At 43.4% G+C, this 26207-nt stretch overlaps 1 protein-coding gene and 1 long non-coding RNA gene across 22 annotated transcripts in view; one reads left to right on the top strand and one right to left on the bottom strand.

Annotated features, from left to right (window-relative positions):
• Positions 1-10331: 10331 nt before the first annotated feature.
• On the bottom strand, positions 10332-11693 carry LOC107318161. Its single transcript, XR_001557217.1, has 2 exons — positions 11580-11693; positions 10332-10981 (listed from the first exon to the last, which is right to left on the bottom strand). It is a non-coding gene; the product is annotated as an uncharacterized LOC107318161 (long non-coding RNA).
• DLG1 (discs large MAGUK scaffold protein 1) overlaps positions 11206-26207 on the top strand; it is a 123572-nt gene continuing 108570 nt past the window's right edge. For 14 of the 21 annotated variants that reach the window (XM_032446684.1, XM_015871650.2, XM_015871638.2 and 11 more), the window contains exons 1-3: positions 11207-11507; positions 11617-11748; positions 24090-24256. In XM_032446684.1, the coding sequence (XP_032302575.1) occupies positions 11489-11507; positions 11617-11748; positions 24090-24256 (318 nt within the window). In that variant the 5' untranslated portion in view covers positions 11207-11488. Of the gene's footprint in view, positions 11508-11616; positions 11749-24089; positions 24257-26207 lie in introns of all 21 variants that reach the window. The other 7 variants (XM_032446681.1, XM_032446680.1, XM_015871631.2 and 4 more) reach the window with 2 other exon arrangements.

Here is a 26207-nt window from a genome sequence, read left to right as displayed (position 1 = left end):
TACAGACCCCTCCTGGGCCATGTGCTGCAGGGATCCCCTCCAGGCTCCATATTGGATAGAGGAAGGAGGTTGCCAGGCCCAGAGCAGAGCACTGCCCCTCTGCTGGAGGCTGGACCCAACTGGCCAGCCCTGCTGGCACTGATAATTACATACAAGTGAGATGTAATTAGAAGGAGTTTATTTAACTATTGGTTGTGTTCAAGCTTTCAAAGAGAGATCTTTATTGCCTTAAGGTTAAATTAATCAGTTCAATTGCTTATTTAGTCAAGCATCATGTACAGAAGAGGAGGAAGATCACCATCCAAAACCTGTAAGGCTTACAGAGTTTGTCTATTTGATAGCAATTCACTCTCTGCAAAGACTTGATCTCGCTAAATCAAGAATGAAGCACAAAGTGCATCAATCACCAGTGAACGAGATGCAGGACCCATTCTGGAGCTCACGCTCGCTGCCTCCTCCCTCGAGGCTGACAGGAGACAGCAGGTGAGCACCCTGACCGGCACACAAACATGGGGCTCTCACTCCCACATCCATTCTTTCTGGAAGGCTTTTGGAAGTAAACTTTCATGGCTCATCACTGCTGTCAAAGTCCTCTTGTATCCTGCTCTTCCTCTGCTGTCTCCTTGCTTGGCCCCAAGGCAGAGGAGATGTTCTGACAGCTCAGAGATCAGTGTTTTATTTCTGTCATTTCATTTTTTTTCTCTTAGATCAAGACGGTTGTCTCTTCCCCTTCCCTGAACCTGCTACAACGTAAAAGCAGCATTGGCAGAAGGGTCATATCTTCATCTACAGATATTTATTGGCAAAATTCTCACTTACTCCTGAATCAGAGCAAATCAATCTGTGCAATCTAAGGATATTCTCTACTGTGATGAGAATATTTTCCATCACTGTGAAAGCCACAGAGAGATCCCTACGTGAAACGCCCCAGCGTAAATCTCTAGCACAGATCCCTCTACCTGGACGTCCTTGCGGGCTTAGATGCCTTCAGGTAGAACATTTTTGGAACATTTCTGTTTAGAGAGGGACTCCAAGGAATACTTGTGCAGTACAGAGGAAGAGTTTCCCCAGCTCCACAGCAGCTCAGGGTTGCTGTGAATGTAGGTAAGATCAGCTCAGATGTTTCCCCATTCATCTGGCAACCACAAGATCCAGGCCCAAAGCAGGATGTAAGCCTCATGTTGCCACATACCTTTGGCTGATAAAAGAAACATGAATCCATCCTGATTTCCTCACTGGTCTCCTGCTCTTGATGGACTTAAGACTGAAGCTACAGGAGCAAATGCACCATCTCCAGCAGATGCTAAATAGCAGGGAGACGGACTTAAATAAAAATGTTCCTTGTTAACAGTGTATTTCAAATTTTACTCCCCCTTTTCAGTTTTTGTGTAGGACTTGGAGTGAGGAAGAGCTTGGTACAGGAAAGATAACACAGGAAAATATCCACTCTTTTCTTTTTTCTCTTTCAGGAAATAGTTGGCAGGCTGCATTTACTTAGTAAGAAGGGGCAGCGTATGGCTGTGCTGTGTAGTCCACCTTTGAAAAGCATCTGTCCTATGTCACAAGAAGCCACAAAACTCATGACTCAGCTTTAACTGCTTATTTCTTCCCACCCTAAGGGCAAATCGCCATGTGAATTCTGCTGGCTCCTGGGAAGGGAGTCCTGAGTTCCCCAGTGGTGCAGCAGCTTATCGTACTTCCCTTGTTCTTGCTGGATGGCAGGTATGAGCCCTGTCTATGCCAGGAACTGGCTACTGAAGCGTGTCCATTCTTTGATGATAGAAGCTCACCTTAACATGTAGTCGTAATATTTCACGGTTCATTTAGACTGGGTTAAACAGGTAATGCTCCTTTGGCATCTATGGAGTAGGTGTCTTGTTGGGAATCTAAGTTTGGCTGTTCGCTTTGAAACATTTTTAGGCTTCAGATGAAATTGCTTCCAGCTGCTTTCACAAAGACCCACATGATGTCCCTGTTCTGCCAGAGCGCAGCCTCCTGTGGAGAGTTCTTTAACGTCTGGTTTCAACAAAAACAAGTTGGGAATATAATTGCCTCTCACCCCCTTAAATCTCAATGTACTCCAAAGCCTTTCCTGTAAATAGACCCCACTCCTCAGCAGAGCAGAGGTATTCTGCCATGATGATGGAAGCCAGCCCTCACCAGGCTCCATTCTGTTGGGAATGCTCAGACAGGCAGTGCTCAAGTAGCTCATTGTGGGATTGCAGAAGAAATGGTGAGACACAGTTTGAATCAGTGACTGAGCACCTGATGGGGAGGCAGTGTGTGTGCAAAGTACCTGAGTAATAGAAGGGGTGGATCCAGGATGTACCCCTTCCCAGACCTCATTTAAGGGTTGGCAAAGGGAGGTGGGGGTATCTCAATGGAGATCCTTGACTACCTGAAGGTAAATAGTGTCTTTCCACGCCCATTGCTTTTGTGTTTGGGCAAATCAACATTTGTTGTAGCCTGGGACCTTGTTGCTGTGCTGCCATTGCTGTGCTTTCTGTCACATTACAAGGATAAAACATCACATTTCTTCTCCCAACCACCACTTGTACTGCAGTTCAGTTCCTGCTGGAAACCATATGGTTTCCAGAAGCCTACCCACATACCTGTGCTTGCCTACGCAGCCCATGAGTCACACTCACTGGTTGGATGCCCCCTGAGTCATGCTGAAAATCTGTGAGATTTCAGCGTCTATTTTCCATGCAAACTCTTCAGAACTTTAAACAATTCTACATAACCATTTACATATGCATGCATTTTTTTTTCCTGTTCGTTATGGATGCACTGACATTTCTTTTTTTGAGGCAAATTGTACCTAGATGTTTGTTTAGGATCAATGGGAGCTGCTGTGTGGCCTTCAGGGGGATGCAGGCATCCTTTGAGCACTCTCTATCTTCACAGCACATCCTGGGGATTAACCCAGGTCAGTGGGACTCAAGAAAGAGGGATATACATACACCTATCCGTACCATCAGCCCCACAGCTGAGTGGGCTACAGTCCCAGTTGGACATCAGGCAGGGCTGCCATTCTGCTTCCTCAGCAGAGTGTAGGCATCGTGTGAACTCCGACAGTTCTTTTTGCCAATAAAAGTAGAGGAAAGATTAGCTATTCTATCTCATGTAAAGTGCCAGTGCAGGAGACGTATTACTTACCAAATTAAGAACAGTGACCCCCAGTTGTGCTTAAAAGAATGCTGTAAAGAGTCTACCAGAAGCTGAGCTGTTTTTGCAGCTGTACCTCAAATGCTGTCAGTGTTAGGTGACAAGCGGCACAATCCCACAGCCAACAAGGGGCGTGTAGGTACACTGCTCTGCTTTGGAGCTGGTTAGTTGGTGTTTGCATTCCAAGCATCACTGCGCCTTGTAAGCATTCCCTGACCTAGTGATTATCCTGTGCCCTAATACAGTCAGAAAAAGCAGCAGAGGCTGTTTCTTATGCCACATGTGAGAGCTTTGGAAGAAGCAATGTGAGACTGTAGGGAATGTTGTGCAGTGATATAACACATTAAAACTGCCAGAAATATTCATTAGGACAAGCAATTCAGCCATCTTCCCACGCTGGGGGAGAATGTGTTACTTCACTCCTGCCCAAAGATGCTGCTGGTGGAGGCAGGGCTTCCCCAGTGCCACTGTCAGTGTGCCTGACCTGAAAAGCCACAGAGGGACACACAAAACTACTGCTGGTTCAGGCCATTCCCAATTCAGGTTTGTATGATTTCAAATGTTTGTTCTGACACAGAATAAGTCCACATCATCTGTTTCCCAAGAGGCAGATGCAGTCAGTGTAGGCAGCTCAGACATTTCTTATCAGCAATCCTATCTGAGATGCCCTATGGGAAATGTCTGTGCCCTTCCCAGGCAGTGTTAAGGAGTGTGTTAGGACTCCCTGAGGAAAGCTTTCCCTGTGCTGCCTGCACAGCACTGCTCCCAGGAATTCACTGGGATCCGTGCAGTGAAAACACTTATTGCTTTAAATATCCAGCACTGCAGAACATGTTGGGGTGTGAGGCTGATGATTTCATTCCGTGGTGCTCGTTAAGCTGTTCCCTGGGTTTTACCAGTGCCACTGCCATGGATGGGGGCTGCCTAGGGCTGACAGATAGCTTTCCTTTGTGGGCATCAGCCATGTAACCCAGCTGGTTCAGGAGTGGGGCTGGTAAGATCTGCAGGGTGCTGGGAGGTGGCTTATAACTTCTCCACATATTCAAAAATACTTTCCACCCATCCAAGCAGTGCACCGAAATAACATACCACAACACTATAAAAAGCAGCAAGTGCATGTATTGTGTGGAAATGTTCATTTGAACTCACTGGGGCAGGCCACATCGTTTACTTACCAACACTTACAGCATGGATAGAGCCATTTCTAAAGGTCTGTAGAAGCAGAAAAGCAGACACCTCTCTGAACACATTACCAGTAGGACTGGGGCCAACGGGCCATTGCGTTCTGGTGCAGGGAGCACAGTGCTGTACATAGAGCAAGTCAGCAGAACCCAATGTTTCCTCACCAATTGCACAAGCTGCGATGAAATGCACATAAAGCATCAAGCGAGTGAGGTCTGAGGGGGCTGCGTTGTCCTCATGCAGCTTCTCTTTGATGCTTGTGGTTTTGTGAGCCTCTGGAAAACAGATATAGTGAGTTAATAGCACCTAATTCCAGCCATGGGCAGAAATTGGTACACTTTGTTTACTAATTCCTCAAAGATGAGATGTTTCTGGTATAAATACAAGCAGGAGGCTCACTGCAGGGACTAACCACAGGACTATAGTTTTTAGTTACAGTAAGGTAACATGCAGTAAAACTGTATCTGCAAAAGTAAAGATGTATCAGGAATTTGCTGGGACTATGTAACAGATGTATTCTGCACAAATAGCTTTAGCCAACAGTAACTAACGTGGCAAACATGTTTTATCATATTATATTGTAAAGAGATTAGAAACAGAGATGGTTTATCTCATCTGAATTGTAATGTAATGCCATAAATAATGATACAGTTCTCTTTCTTTGGACCACCGTTTGCTTTTAGAAGGATAGTCAGGGTCTTTGGAGTCTGAATGAAGTGTTAGCAGTGAAACTCGATGTCTCCTCCAGCACATGATAGGATTATTAAAAATGAGCTTTTAAGTAACAAATTGAATAAATCCTTAGTAAGATTCTGAGATGTGAGACATGTTCTACACCTGCATTACACCTGGACAAAAATGGAGATGTTTCTGATCAGGAAGGTAACAAGAAGTCCTTCAAGCTGGGCCATCAACACAGACTGAGCTCTTCTCTCAAGCCTCTGTGCCCACTCTTGGTGCAAAGACCTGGGTGCTCACAGCAGCCCTTCATCAAAAAGAAACCATGAAGCTTTGAGAGAAATGTTGCTCTTCCTCATAGCTGAGTTTTGTCTCATCCTTGAGAGCCCTTGCATCACCAGGATGATATTTTCTTCTGTCAGATGTCTAAATTATCAAGGAAATAGGATAAGGACTGCAAGCATACACCTGTCTTCCAACTTTTCTTGTGCTTATGAGTCAGTCTTGGTATCGGACAAACTAGTTACTCCATGTGCTCTGCTGTTGCAATAGCATAGATCTGGGGAGGAATGTGGTATGGCCTTTGGTTACATCATTTTTTACCTTGCTAAAAAGAACATCCACAGTCAGCGGAAGATTTTCCCATCATACACACACACAAATCTTAAAATGAGAAAAAAAATTATATATATTTCCAAGAATATTATTTTTGGGGAGTGAAGAGCGAGTAGATGGAATGAGAAGCACTGGATTTTCAGCAGTGAATGGTATGACAGTGCTCGTCGTCTCTGTGTGTATGCCTGATGTTTGCAGCTGGTTTCCTGCAGCTTTTTGGAGCACAAAGACAGATCCTCAGGCCTGGCTGCCGCAGTTGTGTTTCCACACAAGCTGCTGGCAACAGTTGTGGTCTATGCGTGTTTGGAAGTAATATGGAGAGCCTGATAGGAGGCCAGTAGGAATGTATCAGAAACCGCTTAAATTTCTATTGAATTCAACTTGCAGCAGTATTTCATTAGGGAATATGAGTAAGAAAAGGATCACGCAAGCTGTAAGGCTTAAATGAGCGATCTGTCACACAGGACTTACTGAAAGGAGAAACTGGAATCCATGTGTGAATCAATAACAGGTTCCTTTTGATTCTGACAGCCTCTTTTGTGTCCGTAAGGGTAGAAACAATATCATTGGGATTTGAAGGCATTACAGAAACTCATGATGGCTCCAAGCAGTGTTCTGTCCCAAAAACACCACAAGTTTACAAGGACTTCCTGCACCTAAACATACCTCGAAGAAAAACAGAAGAGCATACAGGCACTATGGAGTGCCTTGTTAGTGTGAGCTCAGCACCACCCAAGGGCATGAGGAAACTCATTCATTCCTGTGGGTGATGTCTGTGACCCCACAGAGCTGCTTCTCTCATCAGCAGGGTCAGCTCAGCCAGGCACAGCCTCTTCTCTCTGCTCACTCAGAGCTGTGACACTGGCGGACTCACCTCTCAGCTTCATTCATTGGCAGCCTCTCCCTCCTGTGATATAAATTATTCATAAAATTCAAAACAAGATCAAACCTTTATTGAATGCTTTTTTTGTGTGTGAGTTCCTTTTTAGAGCTGCTTTTTTTTTTTTTTTTTTTCCTCCACATAACTATTGCACACAGTCACCTTTATCCTCTCAAAGCTTCTCCATGAACAAGCAGGGAGAAGCCCATGAAAAGGAAGGTGTGTCCGACAATCCAGTTACCTGCTCACCACAGAGGTAGCCCTGGGGGCCAGTGGAGCTGCTGGCTCCAAGAACTCTGCACAACCCTTCTGCAGCACTGAGCAGCAGGGAGTGGAGGTAGGAGGTGGAAAGCTGGTGATCTGGGTGTCCTCAGCACAGCCTGTATGTAGCAGAGAGCAGAACTGCTAGGGGGGTAGTGTGTGGAGGCCAGGCTAAGAACTGTCCTTGGTGAGAATTGCAGTGTCCCTATGTCTTGCAAGAGCGTCTCATTTGTACGGTGATACTTAGCTGCTAGTGAAGGCAACTTCTGACATGTGTGACTTTGATTCCATCAGATAGAAATCACTACCATCAAACTTCCTTTCTTGTCTTTTTGTCTCACCTAATCCTTTGTGTCTCTGTAATGCCAAAAACTCAAAGGGTATTTATTCCTTCAGGTGCACATGGTAGACAACATGATGTCAGCAGAGGTTTGTAGATCTGACCGTGGTGTGTGAGGCACAGCCCTGTGCTCTCTGCTACAAGTGCTGCATTGTTTGTGCTGAGGAAACAAAGGTATCTGGATGTGATATGCAGTGATGTCAATTTGCTGCGTGCTGCTGGACCGCGTGGCTGAGGCACAGATGTCCGACCCAGTGTAGGGCAGTGCCGGGACTCTGGGGCAGCTCCTGAAGAGACCAAAATCAGCACAGAGCAAACAGCCTGCAGCCTGAGAGATGGCAAACGTTTATATGATGTGAGAGTTAAACTGACTAGATTTTACTTTAATTGCCTAATGCCTGGTAGTAGAAAAAATCCCAAACTAACATTCTGACCACACTTGTTACATGTGATCAGTCAAAACTCAAAGCAACTGCTGCGCTTTTCATAGCAAAACGCTCCTAAGGTGTAAGTTGCTACTGGCAGGTTTACTTCTTAGGCTGGGTTTTCACACAGACTCATTCCACTCAACTCAGCACCCTCTGCTTCGTTTGACTCAGAAAGTTAAAATAGGCAGGTTATATAATGATGTTTATCTTTACATCAGGAAGTCAACTAAGAAGCTGTTAAGCTGATATTATATAACACAGTCCTGGTTACAGAAAGTGTGGAGGAAGATGATCTGGGTTGATGTGTGTCGTATTGGCATTAATTGTTAAAGGTTATAACTAGTATCGTGTCATAGGCTTTTGTTGTTCTCGTTCTGTAGCTGCTCAGAAGGCATTTGGGCATTAGCAGCTATGAACACAACTTTACTCGTTTATAGAAATTTCAATTACACTATTCTATATGTTAGGTGAGAGTAAAACACTTTATTTTTAAATCTAAAAAATGAAGCCACATATTACCCTCCATTCCATGTAGTTTTCTAGTTCTTGAGGCTGATGGAATAACAAAACTCATTCTTCTGTAGGATGGTGAGTTGCCCCAGCATTACTATGAACACTTTATTACAAGAGCAAAAGAGGGAACAGATGACATTGTACACAAGGCACCAAATCCCTAGTTCAGCAGTAACTCAGACAGCTTTGGAGAATGCAAAACACAGGTGGAAAGTTTAAGATTGGGGGGCAAAAAATCACCCCAAAACAAAAAACACTCAAAGCATAAGTTCTCCCTCATTCTCCTTGTAGTCAGGAACATGCTCATGTGCTGTTCGCACACAGCTGGACCCTCAAACCATAAGAACAATGTATTGCTGGATCCTTGTGTTCAGACGCCCAATTAAACTGAGAGGCATTTCACTTATGAGGACAAACATTGGATATAGAGGTAACAGCTTAAGAACATGAAGTTTGTATTAATGGGAAAGTATTCTCTGTACTCTGTATTCTCTGCATTCCCTGGTTAAAATCAGAGAACCAAAGCTGCATGAGATGATCTCATAAGAATTCTACTGAATGGGCTTAATTAAATAAGATGAAATTGTGGTTTTTATTAAGAGTTTGATTCTAACAACTGGAATAATTTCAGATCAAAGGGCACTGAGAACACACTGTATTGATTCCTGTAATTCTCTATATCCTTCTGTGATCAATAGAGAAGCTGATATGAGTGAGCTGGTACTCTGACTGATAACTGAGTGTGTATGACAGGGACATGGGCAGTAACAGCACACTGCAGTGAGAACAGCTTGAATTTTTAGTAGCCTCGTGGAAACTGGCTGTATTCAGAAAGTTTTGCAGGAAGACACATACTGCAATGCCATGGTTTCCTTTAAGCTGAACTCATCCAGAAGTTGCCTGTATCTTTTTAGCCCATGAAATCATGGATCACAATGGAAAGAAAAAACACTGCCAGAAAAGCAGGAAGGCTGTGGCCAATGACCCAATCTTACCAGGCATCAGAGAATCCAGATGGGCATAATGAATAAGCTAACTTCACTCAGGCTTTATGCTTTAACAGCCAGAGGAAATTAGGCTTCATTAGTTTCATTGCTTCCCCAGTTAGCTGTGAAACATTGCACTGACTTTGTAGGGGAACTGAAGTGAAAGACTCCCTGCAGCTGCAGGAGATCTCTTTAGGTGTGTACCGCTGCCACAGCTTAGTGCTGTGCACTGTAAGGCGGCTGCTTTTAGGCTTAGGGCACTATGCGGATGACAAGCATAAGACTGAAAGGGTTCTTCTTCCATTTTCTCTTATTAGCCACCCTGATCCGAAAAGCTCTTTGAGTTTGACTCATTCCCCTTCAACAAGCAGCAATTATTTTGCTGAAGTAGTGTATTGCAAGAATCAATACTAACCTCCTGTATGACTGTTCAACTTGATGTGAGTAAATGTCCCAGGGTCCCACACAGGCTGCTGGCCACAGTGGCAAAAGAAGGTCTTTAGTGGCAGGGATGGGGACTGTCCCAATCTAGGTCATATCTGTGGCCAGAAGGGCTACAATGCAGGCAGGCAGCTTCTTGGTGTAATTATTCTGGAGTTCCTATGCTGAGGGTCATTCTGGACAAGAGCCAGAACTTGCTGAGCTCAGCATAATGCTGACTTGTGTGCTCATTGCATCAGTCGCAATTGCAGCACAAGCCTTTCTGAATGCTGCCTATAATAGTTTGATTTAAATGATGTTGCTTGAGCAGTAGCATAAATGATCCTTCGGTTATTGCCCCACTTCCCCCTGCTCTGTGTGAATGACACAATTTCCTTAGGGCTGGAGCCCCAAAAAGAAGGTATGGAACTAAGGGCAGCTCTACAACAGACCCTTACTGCAGTGTATTGGTGAAAGGGCTGTTTGCATTCATAGGGTATTTTCTATACGTGCTGGAATTTCCAAACCATATTCTAAAGTTTCATACCATGAGCTCTGGTTCAACCACTCGGAATCAACAAATATCCCCTGGAACTGAAATAGCAGCACTAGGACCAGCCCCAATTGGAAGTGCATTAGGGCCCACCTAATTGCTTCCTGACTCACTGATCCTTCATCCTGACCCTTCTTTGATCTTTATTTTTTCCTTTTTCTGGTGCATGAGTGACAAGTGAGAAACGCCATCTGAGGGTGTTAGATGGGATTATTCCTCTATCCCCACAATGACCTTGCGTTATGGGATTCCATCTTAACACTGAAAAAGCATTCAAGTCCTGATTAAGAAGAACTTATTCAGTTCATTTAATTGCAAGTGTTTATTCATTTTTCGCTCTGTAATAAATGTTTTTGTCAGACAACAAACCAACCTCACTGCGTGGATATCTCCTTTCTGCTGGCTCAATCTGGGCTGCTCTTCTCCTCATGTACATGTACAACTCTGACACCACGGGGAATATGGACACTTTTAAAGTACGTTCAGTGTTGTTGTAAACACATGAAGCCAATGTCCATCCTCACTTAATATGGTCTCATTATAAGATATGTGGACTTGTACCAGAGAGTGCCAGATCCCTGATGCTACGGGAATTGGTAAAGTTCCCATAAATTGGTAAAACACACTGAATGCACGTTGTTTTCTTCACAGATCTACACGGGCTCTTCCATGGCAGAAAGCTGAGGGATGAACGGGGCTGGATCAGAGCAGAGCTCTGTGCTGGGTCCGTTTCCTTTAGGCGTGTTCCACAGCCGAACTCAGCGCTGGTTTTTGACTATCAAACCCACGTCCATTCCCAGGAGGTTCTTCCCTTCCACGGGGATGTTCCCAAGCCGAGTCTGTATCCGAAAAACCAACAGGAGATGCAGCCTGGGATGGGGAACGGCAGCAGCGGGATGGGCTCTGACTCCCAGCTCTGCCTGCGGGACACGCGATGTGCACGTGGGCTTTGAAGTGCTTTAGACATAGAAATAAGTGCATAGACATAGTGAGCAATAAGTTCATAGACATAGTGAGCAATAGGTGCTATGGACACAGTGAGCACTAAGCGCTATGGACACACTGAACCTCTCACCTTGCCTCCTCCCCCCGCCCCTCCGTTAGGTACCGGCCCCGGGCCGCTCCGTGCGCTGATTGGGCGGCAGCCGGGCCCGGTCACGTGGGAGAGGGGGGGTGCTCTCCCCCCAGCCTCCAGGCCGCCATTTTGGCTGGAAAGTTTGGAATTCCCGAGCGCTGAGCCGGGCGGTGGTTGTGCTGCTGCTGCTGGTTGTGGTGGCGGCTCGCCCTGCCCTGCCCGGCTACTATCAGCCGCCCCACCGCTGGTCCCGACCCGTCCCTCTCCTCGCTGAGCCGCCCCGGAGGGTCGCTGTGCGGGGCGGTCCCCCCCGCTCCCGGCCGGCAGGGGGTGCGCGCCGCCGCCGCCCCGAGCCGGGTCGGGCTCCAAGTTGAGGCGGCGGAGCGGCCATGCCCGTCAGGAAACAAGGTGAGCGGGGTCCCGGACAAAGGAGCCGCGTGGGGCGGTCCCGGGGGGTGGTCGTGGGGCACCGTGTCCCACCTGTGTAGTGCTCACAGAGTCTCGTGTTCGGCCGTAGATACGCAGCGCGCCCTGCGCCTCCTGCAGGAGTATCGCTCCAAACTGAGCCAGGCGGAGGATCGGCAGCTGCGGAACTCCATCGAGAGGGTCATCGGCATCTTCCAGAGCAACCTCTTCCAGGCGCTGATCGGTGAGCGATGCCCCTCCTCTAGGGTCGGGCTCTTGTGTGTTGGTGGTGAGGGGAAGCGAGTTGTTGTGTTGTCGGAGCCCTCGTGTCCCTCAGTGCTGTGTGTGTATCACGCTGACACGTTGCTGTTGCAATGAGCTGTTTTCTGTCACTTACTTTGTATGAGTTTTCTGCCCTGGCGCTGCAACGTGTCTGTTGTGGGCTGTGCCGTGCAGTCGGGTTTTCCACGTCTGTTTCTGTGGGTTTAAACAATTTATTAGGAATATGTTTTAGTTGTGAGCCCACGTGTCCACAATGAGTGAGCTGAAGTGGTTTTACTCTTAGAACTCGGGCAAATCTCCCTGCTGAAGGATCCCTAAAAATGCTGCAAGTTGTGTATTTCAGGAGCAGAATTAAAGTGAATGGAAGGAAACTTCTCATGTTGCAGGTGGCTGTGCTGACTTTTTCCTCTTCGGTTGTGAAGTGCAGTGAGAACCTCACTCATTCCCAGCTTCAGAGCACTTCTGGTGCTTTTTCTCTTTAGCCATTAATGTAAATATTGCTGAAATCATTCCGTGAAGCCTTGAATTTCCTGCACATCTCTTAGAAAACAAACAGAGCAAAATAAACACGTGGGGTATGAGCACAACTTGCAGAATCCTGACCTGACTTTGCAGCTTCTCCAGGGAGGCAGGGAGCTGTGGTTTCTTCCTGATTGGTTGTCACTGCGTATGTAACAGCTTGGAGTTTCATGCCCTTCCCTTTTAACAAAGTAACTTGCACATAAACTTTGTTTTAACATTGTAGACAGTCTGGGTTTCAGCTGTTACTTCGCAGTTACATGGTTTGAAGCCTATCTCACAAGTTTACATCTTCATAGTGCTGTGTCTTTGTGTTGTGGTGGAAACATGAGGAGGGTTGAAACATCGCTGCACATGAACTGCTTTCTCTTGGAGCATTTGTATCATCTGCAGGTGGGTTTTCAGAAGTTGGGCATCTTATGGAACATCTCCTGTATTATGTTCCTGATAGATGGTTGTTCAAATGGGTCTGTTCTCATAGGACACCTCTAGAAAGGGTTCACTTGCAGGAGCTCAGTTGATGCTCAGCAGCTCCGTGATGAGGATCTGCGCGCCTCTGTGTGATGTGTGTGAACAGACTTTGTTCTTTGCTGAATGAAATCATTGAAGTTGTGTATCGGAAGCTTAATACTGTGGTTATGCTTCTTATTTTCACCTGGGAAATCTCGCTCTTAGTTATTAATTGAATGAGATACAAGTCAGTAGTACGGAAATGGCCTTTGGTATTGTAACCTGTAAGACACACTTTATTCTAAAATCTGTAACAAGAGCCAGGTTGTCTGTGTAACTTAGCTCTTGGCAGTAGCACTCTTCAATTGGGGTTGCCACGTGCCTGCTGGAGGGCTTCATGCCTTGTTTTCTGATCTGTCAGAAGTTCTGTTGTAGCCGTGGGGTCTTTGATTCTGTCCGGTTCAGTTGATCTCAGCGTGCACAAATAGGTGTTGTGCTATTTGAGAGCATTTCACATTCATTTTGCATTTAGTGGTTAACTGTGTGATTGTATGTTAAGGAGCGTGCTTTAGTGCTCCAAGCTGTTCCTCTGAAATGTGATAGCAGAGAGTCACTTCCCAGCAATTGATGCTGTAACTTCAGTATTCTTCCTTTAACCTGCTCCATGGAAATGAGTTGGAGAAGTACTTGCTCATGGCAGGCTGCTCCTGGCAACATCTTTATACACTGGGACTACTGCTTGGTGCCCCCTGGGAGGGGGTCAGCTCCCTGCAGGGAGTAGGGGGCTGCCAGGAAAAGGTGCTGTGAGAGATGGCTGTGTTGGCTGAGAAGCCCTTGAGCACTAACTGCCCTCCTCCTACCTGTCCTCTTGCAGTGGAGGCTTGTGAACAGGCTGGACAAAGCTGTGCTGCTGGTTGGGCTTCCCTTGAATATTGCACTTGTAATTATCTTGTAGCTGATTTTTCAGGTGTGACTTTTATAGGAATTGTGCTGTGTCTCCAACTTAAACATCCACAGCTGCACTGACAGAAGCTTCCGTCCAAGCTCACATACTTTCCTTTAATTCCTTCAACAGATTTTAGTTCAGAAATCTTGCAAAATTGACCTGTTTCTTACATACAACAGTCTGCTTTAAAATGACTTGAATTAGGGCAGTGGCGACTCGGTGTGAGCAGTGTTACAAAATTGACGTTATCACATCAGTGTTATTTCTGTAAGTGAAATAACTGCAGTAATTTTAAGTCAGTAACAATATCAGAAACCAAATGCCAGTGACCTTCCTTCAAACAGTCTGAAAAAGCCCGTCTTTGATTTTCTGTGTTCTGTAATGTGGTGTTCCCATTTTACTTGCTTCAGCCAGCCAAGTATAATGATGTCTGGTGCTTTAATTAAATGGATACTAGCAGCCTTTAATTAAAGTCAGCTTGAGAAATACTGTTGTTTTTAAGTAAAACTCCTATTTTACTGCCTGTGGGTTGAACTCTATCTCTTCTACCTGTTGATTTCATTCTTGTTTAAAAAAAGCTTGTTATTGATGTCCTGATAATTGATGCAGTGAACCAGGTTATTAACTGGCCACAGTAAGAGATCCGCAGAAGGAGGGATGGCGTATAATTGTATTTCATTTTGGTGCAGAATTTGGTATTTATTTTACAATAATCAGTTAATACTTCTGCAGATAAGTCTTCAGGGTTATTTAGCATTATGTTTGTGACTATGCGTCTGGAGGCTTTTTTTTTCTAATGATGAAGTTGACTGTGGAAAGCTGGATGTGGTGAATACCATTCGTGTGAGCCACCTTATTTATTTCACTTGGAGCCTTTCCGTGTGAAGATGTCTGGTGTAATTATGTGTTGACTATTCCTAATGCTGAATATCTAGTGTGGGAAATCTTGCAGATAAAATGGAGTGGCTTCTGGAGCCTTCACTGAACCAAGAACCCATCATCCCAGTGAACGTGAAGGTGTTCTTAACCATAGCCTGGATTGATGAATGCTATGAAATAGAGTGTTGCAAATAACATTAATGTTTTTATACACCAGAGGAATAAGTTTAGTCTCTGGAATGTGATGACAGCTGATGGTTGCAGTAAGGTAAATGCCTCATTCAGATTTATCTGATTGGGACTGAAAACTTCTAGGAATTTAAAGCAGCCATAGCTCTGTCCACATTGCCTTTCTAGACTGGCTAAGGGAACAGTCCTGTTTTAGGCTGATGTAGGGTCGCTGCTTCTCAAAGCTGGGGCCATCTGGTATGGTGTGACCATGGGTGGTCCCACGCTGAGTTGTCTGTGACTTTGGGGATCCCGTTCTTGCTCTTTTAGCTCCCTTTCAATTATTTATCTGGTGTGGAAGTACTTTACATACTAGCTAAATTCAAGTCTGGTGCAATTAAAGATGAAGCTTTTCTTCATAACCGAAACCAAAAGTCCTTGCACTTGGGTAAACTTCAGTATCAGCTTTTATTTCAGTGATACGGTTAGTTAATAAAACACAGGGTGTGATGACACAGTCAACTTTTCAAACCTGTTCGTGCCTGAGAGAGTTTTAGTGCTGGGTTTGTGCCACTGTGTGAGGCTGCTCTGTAGGTAAGGGCAGGAAGGCTGCGTGTGAGCTGCTTCCTGATTGAATGCAGCTGAGGCTCTGCACAGGCTGGTTCAGGCTTAGCTGAAGAGTATTTTCATTGCATCTCTGGGAATACTTGAGAGTAACTCAGGGATGCATTTAGATAGTGAATAGTGCATTTTCATTAGATGGAAGTTCAGGGAAAATTAAATTATCACTCGTATTGGATACCACTGAAATCATAGATGCTAAATAGGGTATTTTTAGATTGGAATTTTAACCTGGCTGCATTTTTGTGATCCTTTCTTTATTTATTTTCCCTCTCCTCTGGGCTGGTCATATCTTTGCTCCTATTTGAGACTGAAACATCCATGGATGCAGTTTTTATGACTTGCAGGTGTTTATCTGCTGTCCAGATCAGTCTCCTGAGGATGGGCTGTGGTTACTTAGTGCAGTCCCCTTCCCGAAAGTTCAGGACAAGGTGCTTGGTTTCAGCCTGACTGGACATTGGGTTATGTCTTCAAAGGTAGTTAAGAACTTGATCATCTGGATATGGATTGAGAGAGTATAAAATGAAGTTTGCTTTGTGTCCTGAAGTCTGGAGCATGAACTCAGCTGTTGCTGTGCTTTTTCTGTGTAGTTTGTAGTTGCCTAAGAATTCATTTTTTGGAAGAACTTCATGCTGTCCTTTTGAAGGAATGCAATGATGAGGGAAACAGACGTTCATTGCTCCTCCTCCTTAAAGAACTGCCTATCATTTTTGTATGTATGCAATACAGCTTGAGAGTGTGGAAAGCTTTGGGGGTGTTGTGTAAGTGCGTGCTGCCTGTATTCCTTCTGATGCTTCAGTGCTTACTGTCCTGCATGTATTTGTGACAGTGCAATGGGATTAGGAGCTGCTTTTGGCAGCCCAAAATAGCACATAGGACTAGTGTAAGTTGAGCGGTTATGGGTGTGCAGAGAGTATTGTGGCAAAAGATTATCCCTGTGGTTATCCCAACTGTGTATTCAGTTTTGAATCGCTGCACTGTAGTATCTGTCAGTCACAGTATTCCTCTGTTTGCTGTGCTACCATTTAAAAAGGGATTATTGACCAGCGAACTCTGTCAATAAATCAGGTGTCTCTTCTAGAGGCTGGGGAGAAAGCTGGACTTGCAGAATTCCTGCTGCAGTTTCCAGGTTCTGGAAAAGTTTCTTTTGTCCATCGCTGCAGCTGGAATGTCTTGTGCCTGCTGACATGGGGGCTTGTCCTGGGTGTCCCATTGCCTGTGTGTTGGGGGATGGCACTTGCTTTGCAGTTGGAATGAATCATCCAAGAAGCTCCAAATCTGATAGCTGCTGAGTTGTCTCCCTGCACAGATGGTTTCCTGAATCATAACTAGGCCGAACTTGGAGGGATTTTAAGATACTGTAGAGGGCTGACGGTACAATAACCTCCTTAACTTTGTTTGCACTCTAAGCTAAGGGGAGCTGTAGGGTTCTTTGGTGACTCTCTTACAGGGATCTTGTCATGTACAAGTATCTTCCCAACCATGTCCTCAAAATAACTCAGTTGCTTTGGTTTGAGATTAAAAAGAAAGTTGATCTAGGAGATAAGTACAGTGAGGAAGACTTGTGGACAAATGGTAAAAGTATTGAAAATTCAAATCCCATGTTCAGAACCTTGTTGTAGAAGTTGGTTGCAGGGAATGTACAGGTGGAGGGAGATGCTGGTGTGTGTTGTGCTACCACTGTCAGTTACCTTCAAGTAAAAGAGGAAGAAGCAGAGCTGTGCACCTGTGTGAGATCTCAGCTCAGATGTCTGAGTGAACATATCCCCTATATCCCTCAATTGTTATTTTCCTCCCCAGAGTTCATTCCTTTGGAGGAAATCCTGGTCAGTTCTGTATTGGCACTAATTAGGGCCAGTCCTACAATTAAAAGCTACTAATAGCTCTTCCTGTGTTAAGTTCCTATTACCTGACAGTGGTAAATACATCCTTTTAAGAAAAAAGGAACAGCTGTATTGGTTGCTAATAGTTTGGAACTGCAGTTCAGTTATTCGGAGAGAATGGGTAACTGGGAGTTCATTTCAGGCTTTTTTTCTGGCTTGGGTTGATGAGTAAGTATGTACACATGAGGTAATGTTAAATAGAAAAGTGCGTGGACAGCTGGGCTGATTATGCCAACTTTTAGCTGCTTGATGACTATTTTAAATCCGTTAAGTTTTTCCTACCTTAGTTTTGAATATAATCCCTGTGGGATTCTGAAGGAAAACTGGAAAGGAGACCATCTGAAGGTTTGCTGAAGGAGCAGTTGGAAAGCAAAGGGGAAAATGTGAACAAACAGTTTGGAAAATGTAAGTGGACAGGCTGGTGAGGAGCTGGACGTGGCTCACTGCAAACATCAGCCAGAGGAATAAGAGCTGGATCTGAGGTTGGATGAGAGCAGTTTCAACTGAGTGCAAATTGGGTTGCGTTTTTGCTACGGAAGCAGAAAATAATACCTTCTGGAGTTGGAGAGCTGGAAGTGTGTGCAGAAGGGTTAAAGCTTTGGGCACAGCCACCGAAGGGTTGAGGAGGAGGAGTTGGCTGCTGCAGCTCAAAGCCTGTAGAACTGAACATGTGTGGTGGGAAAGCTGCACTACAACTTGTATTTTTCAAGATATGGTGATGGAGCATAGTAATAGTCAGCGTGTGTTTAAAAAACAAACAAGCAAGCTCTAGAAAGGGCTTTACAGGGATTACCGTGAGACTGGTTTTCACTTTTCAACGTATAAATATGAATGTATCTCCTGGGGAGCTGGGGATGAAGGATGAATACACAAAGAGAACACTCACCTGACTCTGGTTATTGGTTTGGCAAATGAATGTGAAGTTTCTGTTCACATTTTTATTTTCTTATCAGTTATTAATAATTCATTTTTTGGGTCTCGCATTCGGGTTTACTTAGCTCGAGACATCAGGTGAAATAGGATGCAGGATTGTGGCTCCCTCAGAATTAGCAGGAGCTGCCTTATACCCGAGGGATGAAAATCTGTAGCATTGGTGGTATCTTTTGCCTGATCTGACGGTAATCAAAACTCCACTCACATTTTGTCTGTCCAATATGTAGGGCTGCTAAGAACTTGGCAGAAGCCGTACATCTCAAATTGCTCTGAACTGAAATAACATGTTGACCTTTGTTTTCCTTTCTGCTAGTTTTAAGTCTTAAGTTTTAGGTGCTTCAGCAGGAAGCCCTAAGTAAGAGAAATACCTTTATTTTTTTCCCCCACTAAGGAGTGGGATAGAGACCTTTGTAATCAATAATGGGATGACACATCTTCCTGGAGAACCTATATAGGTGGTAGATCTATTGGCAGACTTGTTAGTTTATGAAGCAGGTATTTGGAAAAATCAGACATTTGTGTCTGCTGTGCTTGGATGAATAAAGCTCTGATATGAAGCAGGCCAACAGGAGGTGACAGAAGAGATGTTCACTTAGATGGATCTTCAGGTGAAATAAAGTGAGATACAAGTAAGTCAATTTGTGAAAGAATTCGTAAGCTCCTTGATCACTTGCAAGCCTGAGGGACCATGGTATTCAAATGCTATGTGCTGTGAGGTCTGTATGCTGTTGCTTTCTGGCTTTCTTTGGCCAAAATGATTTGTTCTCTGTTTGAATGTCTGCTAGGAAGGAAATACTTCCTTGATGTCAGTGCAGAGTTAAATATGTAGCTGAAACATACGAATGCTTAAAAACAGGTTTCAAGGCTCTCACCCTTTTATGCTACTTTGGTGAGATCTAGATTGAGGAGTTCATTAAATGCCCATTTTAAACCCTGAAAACTTGATTTCTGTGCATTATGAGCTTATGGGAATGCTGAGTGTTAATGCTAGGCTGTAGGGTATTGCTGGTCATGTTCTGAATCTTAGTGGCTTATGTTTTGGTAGTTGAAATGATAATCTCTCTTTGACTGGGCAAACAGAAAAAGAAGTAGGAAACCAAACATGAGAGAAAATTATCAGTTATTACTTGGATGGGAGGTTCAATAACTTCCAATTCATGCATGGTTTTCTGTTACTTGAAACTGTTACTAGTGACCTCAAAAGTTGGTGAGCAATGAGATGACAATCTTCAGGTGATCATTTGCTTAATCAGATGAATTTGATTAACCAGATTAATAAAGATAAGTTGCAGAAAGGCAAGTGAGACTGGGCAGCTAAAGAGCCTCTGAAAATCAGTGCAAATAAATCTGAAGTGATGCACAGCAGAGCAAACAAACCAAACTTACTGCTGGAAGCTCCGAGTTAACCATCACCCACCTGGAACTGATATGGCAACACAAAGAGCTCCATGGAAATGTCAGCTCAGGATTCTCCAGCAGCCAAAATCAAGCCAAATCCTAGGAATATTTAGGAAAGCAATTGAAGATAGGCTAATACCGATTATTACACCTACTGTTAAAATCCAGGTTGTGCCCAGATCTCTCACACAAAACAGTGCTTTGGTCTCTTCCTTTTTTTGTGGCCTTCAGAAGGATGGAATAGAAATAGAACAAGTTGGAGAAGTAACAACTTGGTGACAAGAGGTAGGAGGTGGCTCCTGCAGAGAGAACGACAGAGAATGCAAGTTAGGACACTGTAGCCTAAAAAAGATGATTGGGGGATGAATGTAAGGTCTGTAAAACTGAGGGACATGCAGGAAGGTAATTAAGGATGTATTGTAACTAACTGGCATTAGGCAAGAGTTAAGTGGGTTCAGGTGAGTTGGATGCTGAGTATGCTGTCTGCTTCTGGGGGTGCTTTCAGTGCAGAGACTAAAGGAAAAGGAAGCTGGATGTCTTTGTAGAAGAGAAGTCCATTGAGGGTTACTAAATATACAGAGCCCTTCAGTGGCTCAAAAAGTCTGTGGATGCTTTGAACCCAGGGGTGTGTTTGAGGAATATGAATGTGTTTGATGCATTCATATACCTTTCTAGATACATTTATCAAAAATGAACAGAAAATGGAACAGAAAACAAACATGTGCTTGTTAAATAAACTCTAATTTGTGCACAATGGTGATAAGTATGTTGAAATTGAATCTTCAAATGAGCATATAATTAATGTAGCAAATACAGATGTTGTTAACTTGCGTGTATTGTAATAAGCTTACAGCTCTGTGTAGTGTGTGACATAAGGGCAAGAGTTGGCTGTTTAACCTGCACGGTGTCCAGTGTAGTTTGTTGTAGTGTCATGTGTCAGTGGTTTAGTCCACAAAATGTTAAGCTTGTGTGGAATTTCCTGGTGTTTAGTTAAGGAAAACCACCTATAACCCACAAATGGCCGAAATGCTTAGAGGGTGAAAATGCAAAGCCTAAAAACAGTGAGTTACTGTGATCGTTAAATGGCTTTCTAATTTTAAAAAAGGAAAAGTGCACCAAAAATAGCTCAGCGTGTTTTTGGAAGTAGTAAATGCCTGTGATGTTTTGGCTCACTCCTTGGTACCGTAATGTTAAAGGTTTGCTATTAGGATTTTTAAATAAAACCCGAAGAACAGCAATAAATAAAGGATTCTGGCGAGTCGTTTCATACCTGTCAGAAAGCCAAAAACATTGTATTGGTTCTTGTATTTCTGCCTGTAACGCAATCGGTGAAGCCTGAAAACAAAACTGACTTTAAGCTGTTCAGTCACTACTAAAATTATGACTTTTAGCACTTATTTTGTGTGATGACATTTCTCTGAAAGCAGAGCCCGGCCTCTTCTTGGGGACAGTCTGCAGCTTCTGTGGGTACTGAGACTGTCTGTGGTTTGCAAATATCTATTCTTCAGAACGTCCCAGAACTCGTGGTTATGAAATCAGTGCATTGCCAGTGCAGGGGGCTGCTGAGCTTTCGGGTGTCTCTATCTTTAAAGGAAAAATTACAAAGGCTCTTACTGGCTTGTTTTTACGTATGATGTCTGTGGTTTTCGTGTGTATGTTTTAATGCTGAGATACTATAATATTGTCAGATTGTTTCTGATCCTTGCTGTAGTGGGTGCTGGTCACTGTAGAACTTTGTCTACAGGGCTGTTGCTGTATTTGTATATGCATGCTACTTTATGTAAGAGTTGAAGGAGGTATGAGGTATGCTATTGATTTTCTTGCATTTTGGCTGTTACGTCAATTCAGAGTAATTCCTACCTGCTTTCAAAAGAGAAGGGTGAACAATTAATCCTTTTTTGAGAGCTTTGTGAAAGCACACTTATCCCAAAAGCTTATGTTACAGCCCAGGATTCCATCACGGGCCCAGAAATGAAACAATAAAGGTGAGCTGCCTGTTGTAGGAACTTGGCAATTGAAGTCTCAGATCCAGGTTATATGTGACTTAATTTCAAGATGTTTAGTCAGTATACCAATCTAATTATGTTTTGGTATGTCAGTTCAACATCCAACAAGTTTATCGCTCGTTGTCTCTTTGGTTCTTCTGAAACCATGCTATTGCTTATAAATGTCGCTCAGGTTTACTGAATCTTTTCCTTCTAGTTACAACTTGTGCTCAATTCTATTGGTCTGCAATCTCTGACTTGAATTTTTATTTTTGCTGTAATTTAGTTTTAGTCTTGATTGATCTATAATCACTCTTGGAAGTAATATGGGAGGAAAGGGATAAGGCATGATAAGACCTGAAAAAAATATATTTAGCTGGAAGGGGGAACCTAATCATAGATGTAAGTTTAAAAAAAAAAAAGGAAGTATTTTGCCAGCTATTGTCTACAAGAACAAGGAAAACAGCAGAACTTTTCATGTTAAAAATGTCTTCAGATTAATATGACTTCATTGGCTATGTCAGGTGTGTTCACACAATGAAATGTCTTTGAGCTGATGTATATCAGTAAACCAGATAAAAAATATTCTGTGTTGGATTTAGTATTGCCTGAATTTCTGACATTGAGAAATATGAGTATCCAACATTCGTTCCTTGTGGTCTTATTGTGCTGAGGTGCACAGGCTGTGCTCACAAGTGCTTACCGTGAGCATTCTGAATAGGCAACGTAAATGAACATCGGGATTTATTTTTTAAGAAGAAGAATGTTATTTTGTAGGCATTAAATTCCTAGGAACTTTTGTTACTTACTTGGAGCAAGATCAGGATCAACAGAGACTAATCCTGATATTGGGTGGTGCATGTATGTCTGACATATCTCAATACTAAATATATGGTGTCCTCATAGATGGAGGAATGGTGTGTGGGAAATGAAGTGCTTTTTGAAGCAAGTCATTCTGCAGTACAAATAAATGGCTACCTCAGCTGGCAGAGAGACTTAGAAGTACCAGAATTGAGAGTAGATGCCCTAGATTTCTGCTGAAAACACTTGCACAAATAACCCCTTCCCATAAATAATGTAGTAGTCTTCATGTCCTGGTTGATGAGGATTGCTGCTATAGAATCAGCTCAAAACATTGCCTATTTTAATGTACAGAGCTGCGTATCAAGGGGAAGAAAATCTTTACTCAGTATGCTTGATTGATGCATTAATGTTAATGCAGCTACAAGACAAATTTGCAGCTGTGGGAGCTAATGTGAAGGACAGAGATACAAATTGCCTTTAAATCTGAGGTTGGTTTGCTCCTGTATATCTAGGTCACTTAATGCCTTCTGCAGCCTTTGCTTTCTTCCAATCAGCAGTGCAAAGAGCAAGTGTAACTTTAAAAATTAATGTAAGCAGTTGGTAGGAGTTTCTCGTGCTCAGAGAAGAGCTACAAATGGAATTGGAGAATTACAGTTTTCTGAACGTGAAAAGAGCAGAAGCGCAATGTCTATAGAAAAACCTGCATGTGGAACACCAGCGGAACAGTAAGGAGTCTTATTTATGTGGCGTTTCTCTTGTGGTGCTGCTCCATCTGTAAAGGAATTGGTTATTGTGCCTCTGTTAGTGTGTCTGGGCAGCTGCTGCAAAGCAACAAGATTCTGCAGATGAGAACCTTCCTATGCTGGGACTCACTTTTATGTGAGTGATTACAGTTGTGGTAGCAAGTTTTGGATACTTAAATATCCTTGGAGAGACCCTTAATGCTTCCTATTTTTTGCTTTTAATTTTTAATTAGCGCTTCATGCAGTGGGTAGATGTCAATAGAACTAGAGCTAATGCTGCCAGATTCTTTTTCCCTTGAAGCTTCCAGCTGAATCTTCATAAATAACAAAATCTATTTATTGTTTCATAAATGTGACTTATAATTCATAGTATTCAGTTTTCACCCTATCTCTGTTACCTTAGTCATTGTGTGTTGTTTTTTTTTTTTCATTATATCTCGATCCGTTTCCTTTTTCCTAACTCCTTTTAGCTTTCTTGGTGCTGATTTCATCAGTGTACTTGTATTTCTGTGGCCATTTAGTACAAAATGTACATAAGTACATAATGTACATACAAAAGTACATACCACAGGAAGAGACCTTCTAATGCTGCCCTTGAATAGGGGTTTCAGGTGAGCAAAGGGAATCCTCAGGTAATGTATAGCATCAGCTGAAGCACAGATACCCGTCCGTTCCGCTGTTCCACTGAAGTTATTCCATATGCTTCTGCTGTTCCTGCTGCAGCCTGTGCTTCTGGTAGCACTGCTGCCAGTGACCAAAGGCTGAAGTGAGTGGGGACACGCATGTTCTGAGATACAAGGCACAGGGAACCTGTGGGAAGGTTTGAGTGATCTTAATGATAGGGCTTCGTCTGTGATGAGTATATCAAGTAGTGGGTATCTAATCTGTTTTGCAGGACGAGAATGTTGTTAAACTCAGAGTATCACAGTAATGATGGAGCCTAACTTCACTATTTTTTTTTTTCACGTTTCTAGATATTCAAGAATTTTATGAAGTGACCTTACTTGACAATCCAAAATGCATTGATCACTCTCAGCCATCTGAACCAATACAGTCTGTGAATACCTGGGACTTCTCCAGCCTTCCGAGCACAACAGTGACATCAGAAACACTGCCAAGCAGCCTTAGCCCAAGTGTAGAGGTATGTCATCCCTGCTGTGTTTTTTAACCATTGGAATGTTAACTCTCTCACCTATGGAGAAAATGGAGTCATGTTGGATAAATGAGAAGCAGTATGGAAAAAAAGTGTTGTGTTACCTGTAAGCCTAACTCAGGAAGTCCTAAACACAGTTACTGGTGAAGTATCTTAGCGGAGCTGTTTGCTAGATGAAGCAACTGTTTCTCCTGTGCAGTACAGTTGTAGTGGTGTATATTGTTACTAAAACTGAGCCTGATATCAAGTGGATTACTTTGTTATTCTTTTAAGTGGCCCAGATTTGGACATTTGTGACTAAGCCACCTGTCTTCCTTCAGACTTGCCTCAAATATCCTGTGGAATTCAAACATTTGTTTGACCTTCAGTATATGAAGTAGATCTTGCATTTACTTCCACTGTCTAAAAGCAGGGTTGTGCATATTGGTGTGGGTGTTTATTCGAAACCAAACTGAGCTTCTCTCTGTCTTTGTCACCCACAACAAAGCTGACCTGACTTTATTAGCATTCTGCTAATTAAGAGTGCTGTTTTCCCACATTGTAGTTGGATAGATGGAGTTTTGAAGTGCGGAATTTCAGTGTGAATTTCATTATTTTTTGAAAGATAACGTGCTTTTTTCCTAGGAACTTTCTTTTTATTAAGAATGTGGTTTTAATCAATGTAAGGGTGTAATGAACCTGTTACATACTGTTACAGCATGTGTGAAACTTATTGATTTGTTTTGTTCACTGAAACTTATTAGAGATCAGTGGGAACCTGAGTCTAACATACTCATTTGGTTCATGGGCAACTTCTAAACAGAAACGGTCACTTTTTAGGCTTGCAGGGCTGCTCCCCAGATGAATGGTAGCTCATTAATCAGGTATAACCAGACCAATGTACCAGATGCACTTTGACATTATTTTAGCCCTCTTCAGCTGCATGTTTAGTGGTAGGACAAGAGTGGGTGGGAATGGGACAGTTTTTATTGCTTGCAGATTGATGGTCTTGAATGTAAATATGCTTCTTTTGCCTTAGTGATATGTTTCTGCTGTCGTTGCTCTGGACCAACTGGGTTTTCTTCCAGCTGACACTTGCTGTATGTGAAAGCTGCTTGAGAGTGGGAATAGAGCGCTTCCCTGAAGTGAATGAGGATTGTATTACAAGAACTTTCTATGCAGCTGACTTTGGAAGTGACTTTTTAGCAATGTGTGCTTGTATATACACAGATTAGTGGTATGCAAGTTTCGCTTGCCTAAGGGCTTTTAATGGAACATAACAGAGTTCTTTGGCTTTACTACTTCTGGATCAAAAGAGTAGTTTTTGTAATTCCCATAGACGCTGTATTAGAGGAAGTTAGAGCTACAGACTGCAGTTTTCCTACTCGCAGCAATCTGTTTTCCTTTCCCTGCTTTCTGACAGCTTTATTTGTTTTAACTTGCAGTACAAAATGATGATGGGACAGAAAAAAAAAGATTCAAAGCAGTGATAAGTAGGACAGGAATGTTAATCCCCACGGTACTAAGGACCAGAGAAAGGTGTATCCCGTTTCAGTTGTAAAAGGTTAATGGTTGCGTAGCTCTCTCATGTGCATTAAATACTGAGTTTGGGGTGCGTTGGTAGTGTAGGTTAAGGGGTGTAAAGCGGGCTGGCTTTCCGTGCTGATCCGTGGGAGAAGGGTCTGTGCTGCAGAGCTGTGGAGCCGCGTGCTGTGATCTGTATGATCTGTAGTGCCATCTGGAGGTGGGACGCTTCGTGCCTGAGAAGTACGTGGTGAAACTCGAATCTCTGGTTGAAGTCTCTCTTGACCTAATTGAGGAGTTCATTGCTAAGGAAACTTTTCTTTTTTTTTCCCCTCTCTTTCTTTCACTCGGTAGGGTATTAGTTGGTTTAATTCAAGCTTAATTCCTTTGATGTAAAAGAAGTAGCCACAACTTCATCTTGAAGCTGGGGGGGGGG

This window comes from Coturnix japonica, chromosome 9 (genome assembly GCF_001577835.2).
Source record: "Coturnix japonica isolate 7356 chromosome 9, Coturnix japonica 2.1, whole genome shotgun sequence".
NCBI lineage: Eukaryota > Metazoa > Chordata > Aves > Galliformes > Phasianidae > Coturnix > Coturnix japonica.
The sequence above is the reverse complement of the archived record's forward strand: the minus strand, read 5'-3'. Positions and strand labels throughout refer to the sequence as shown.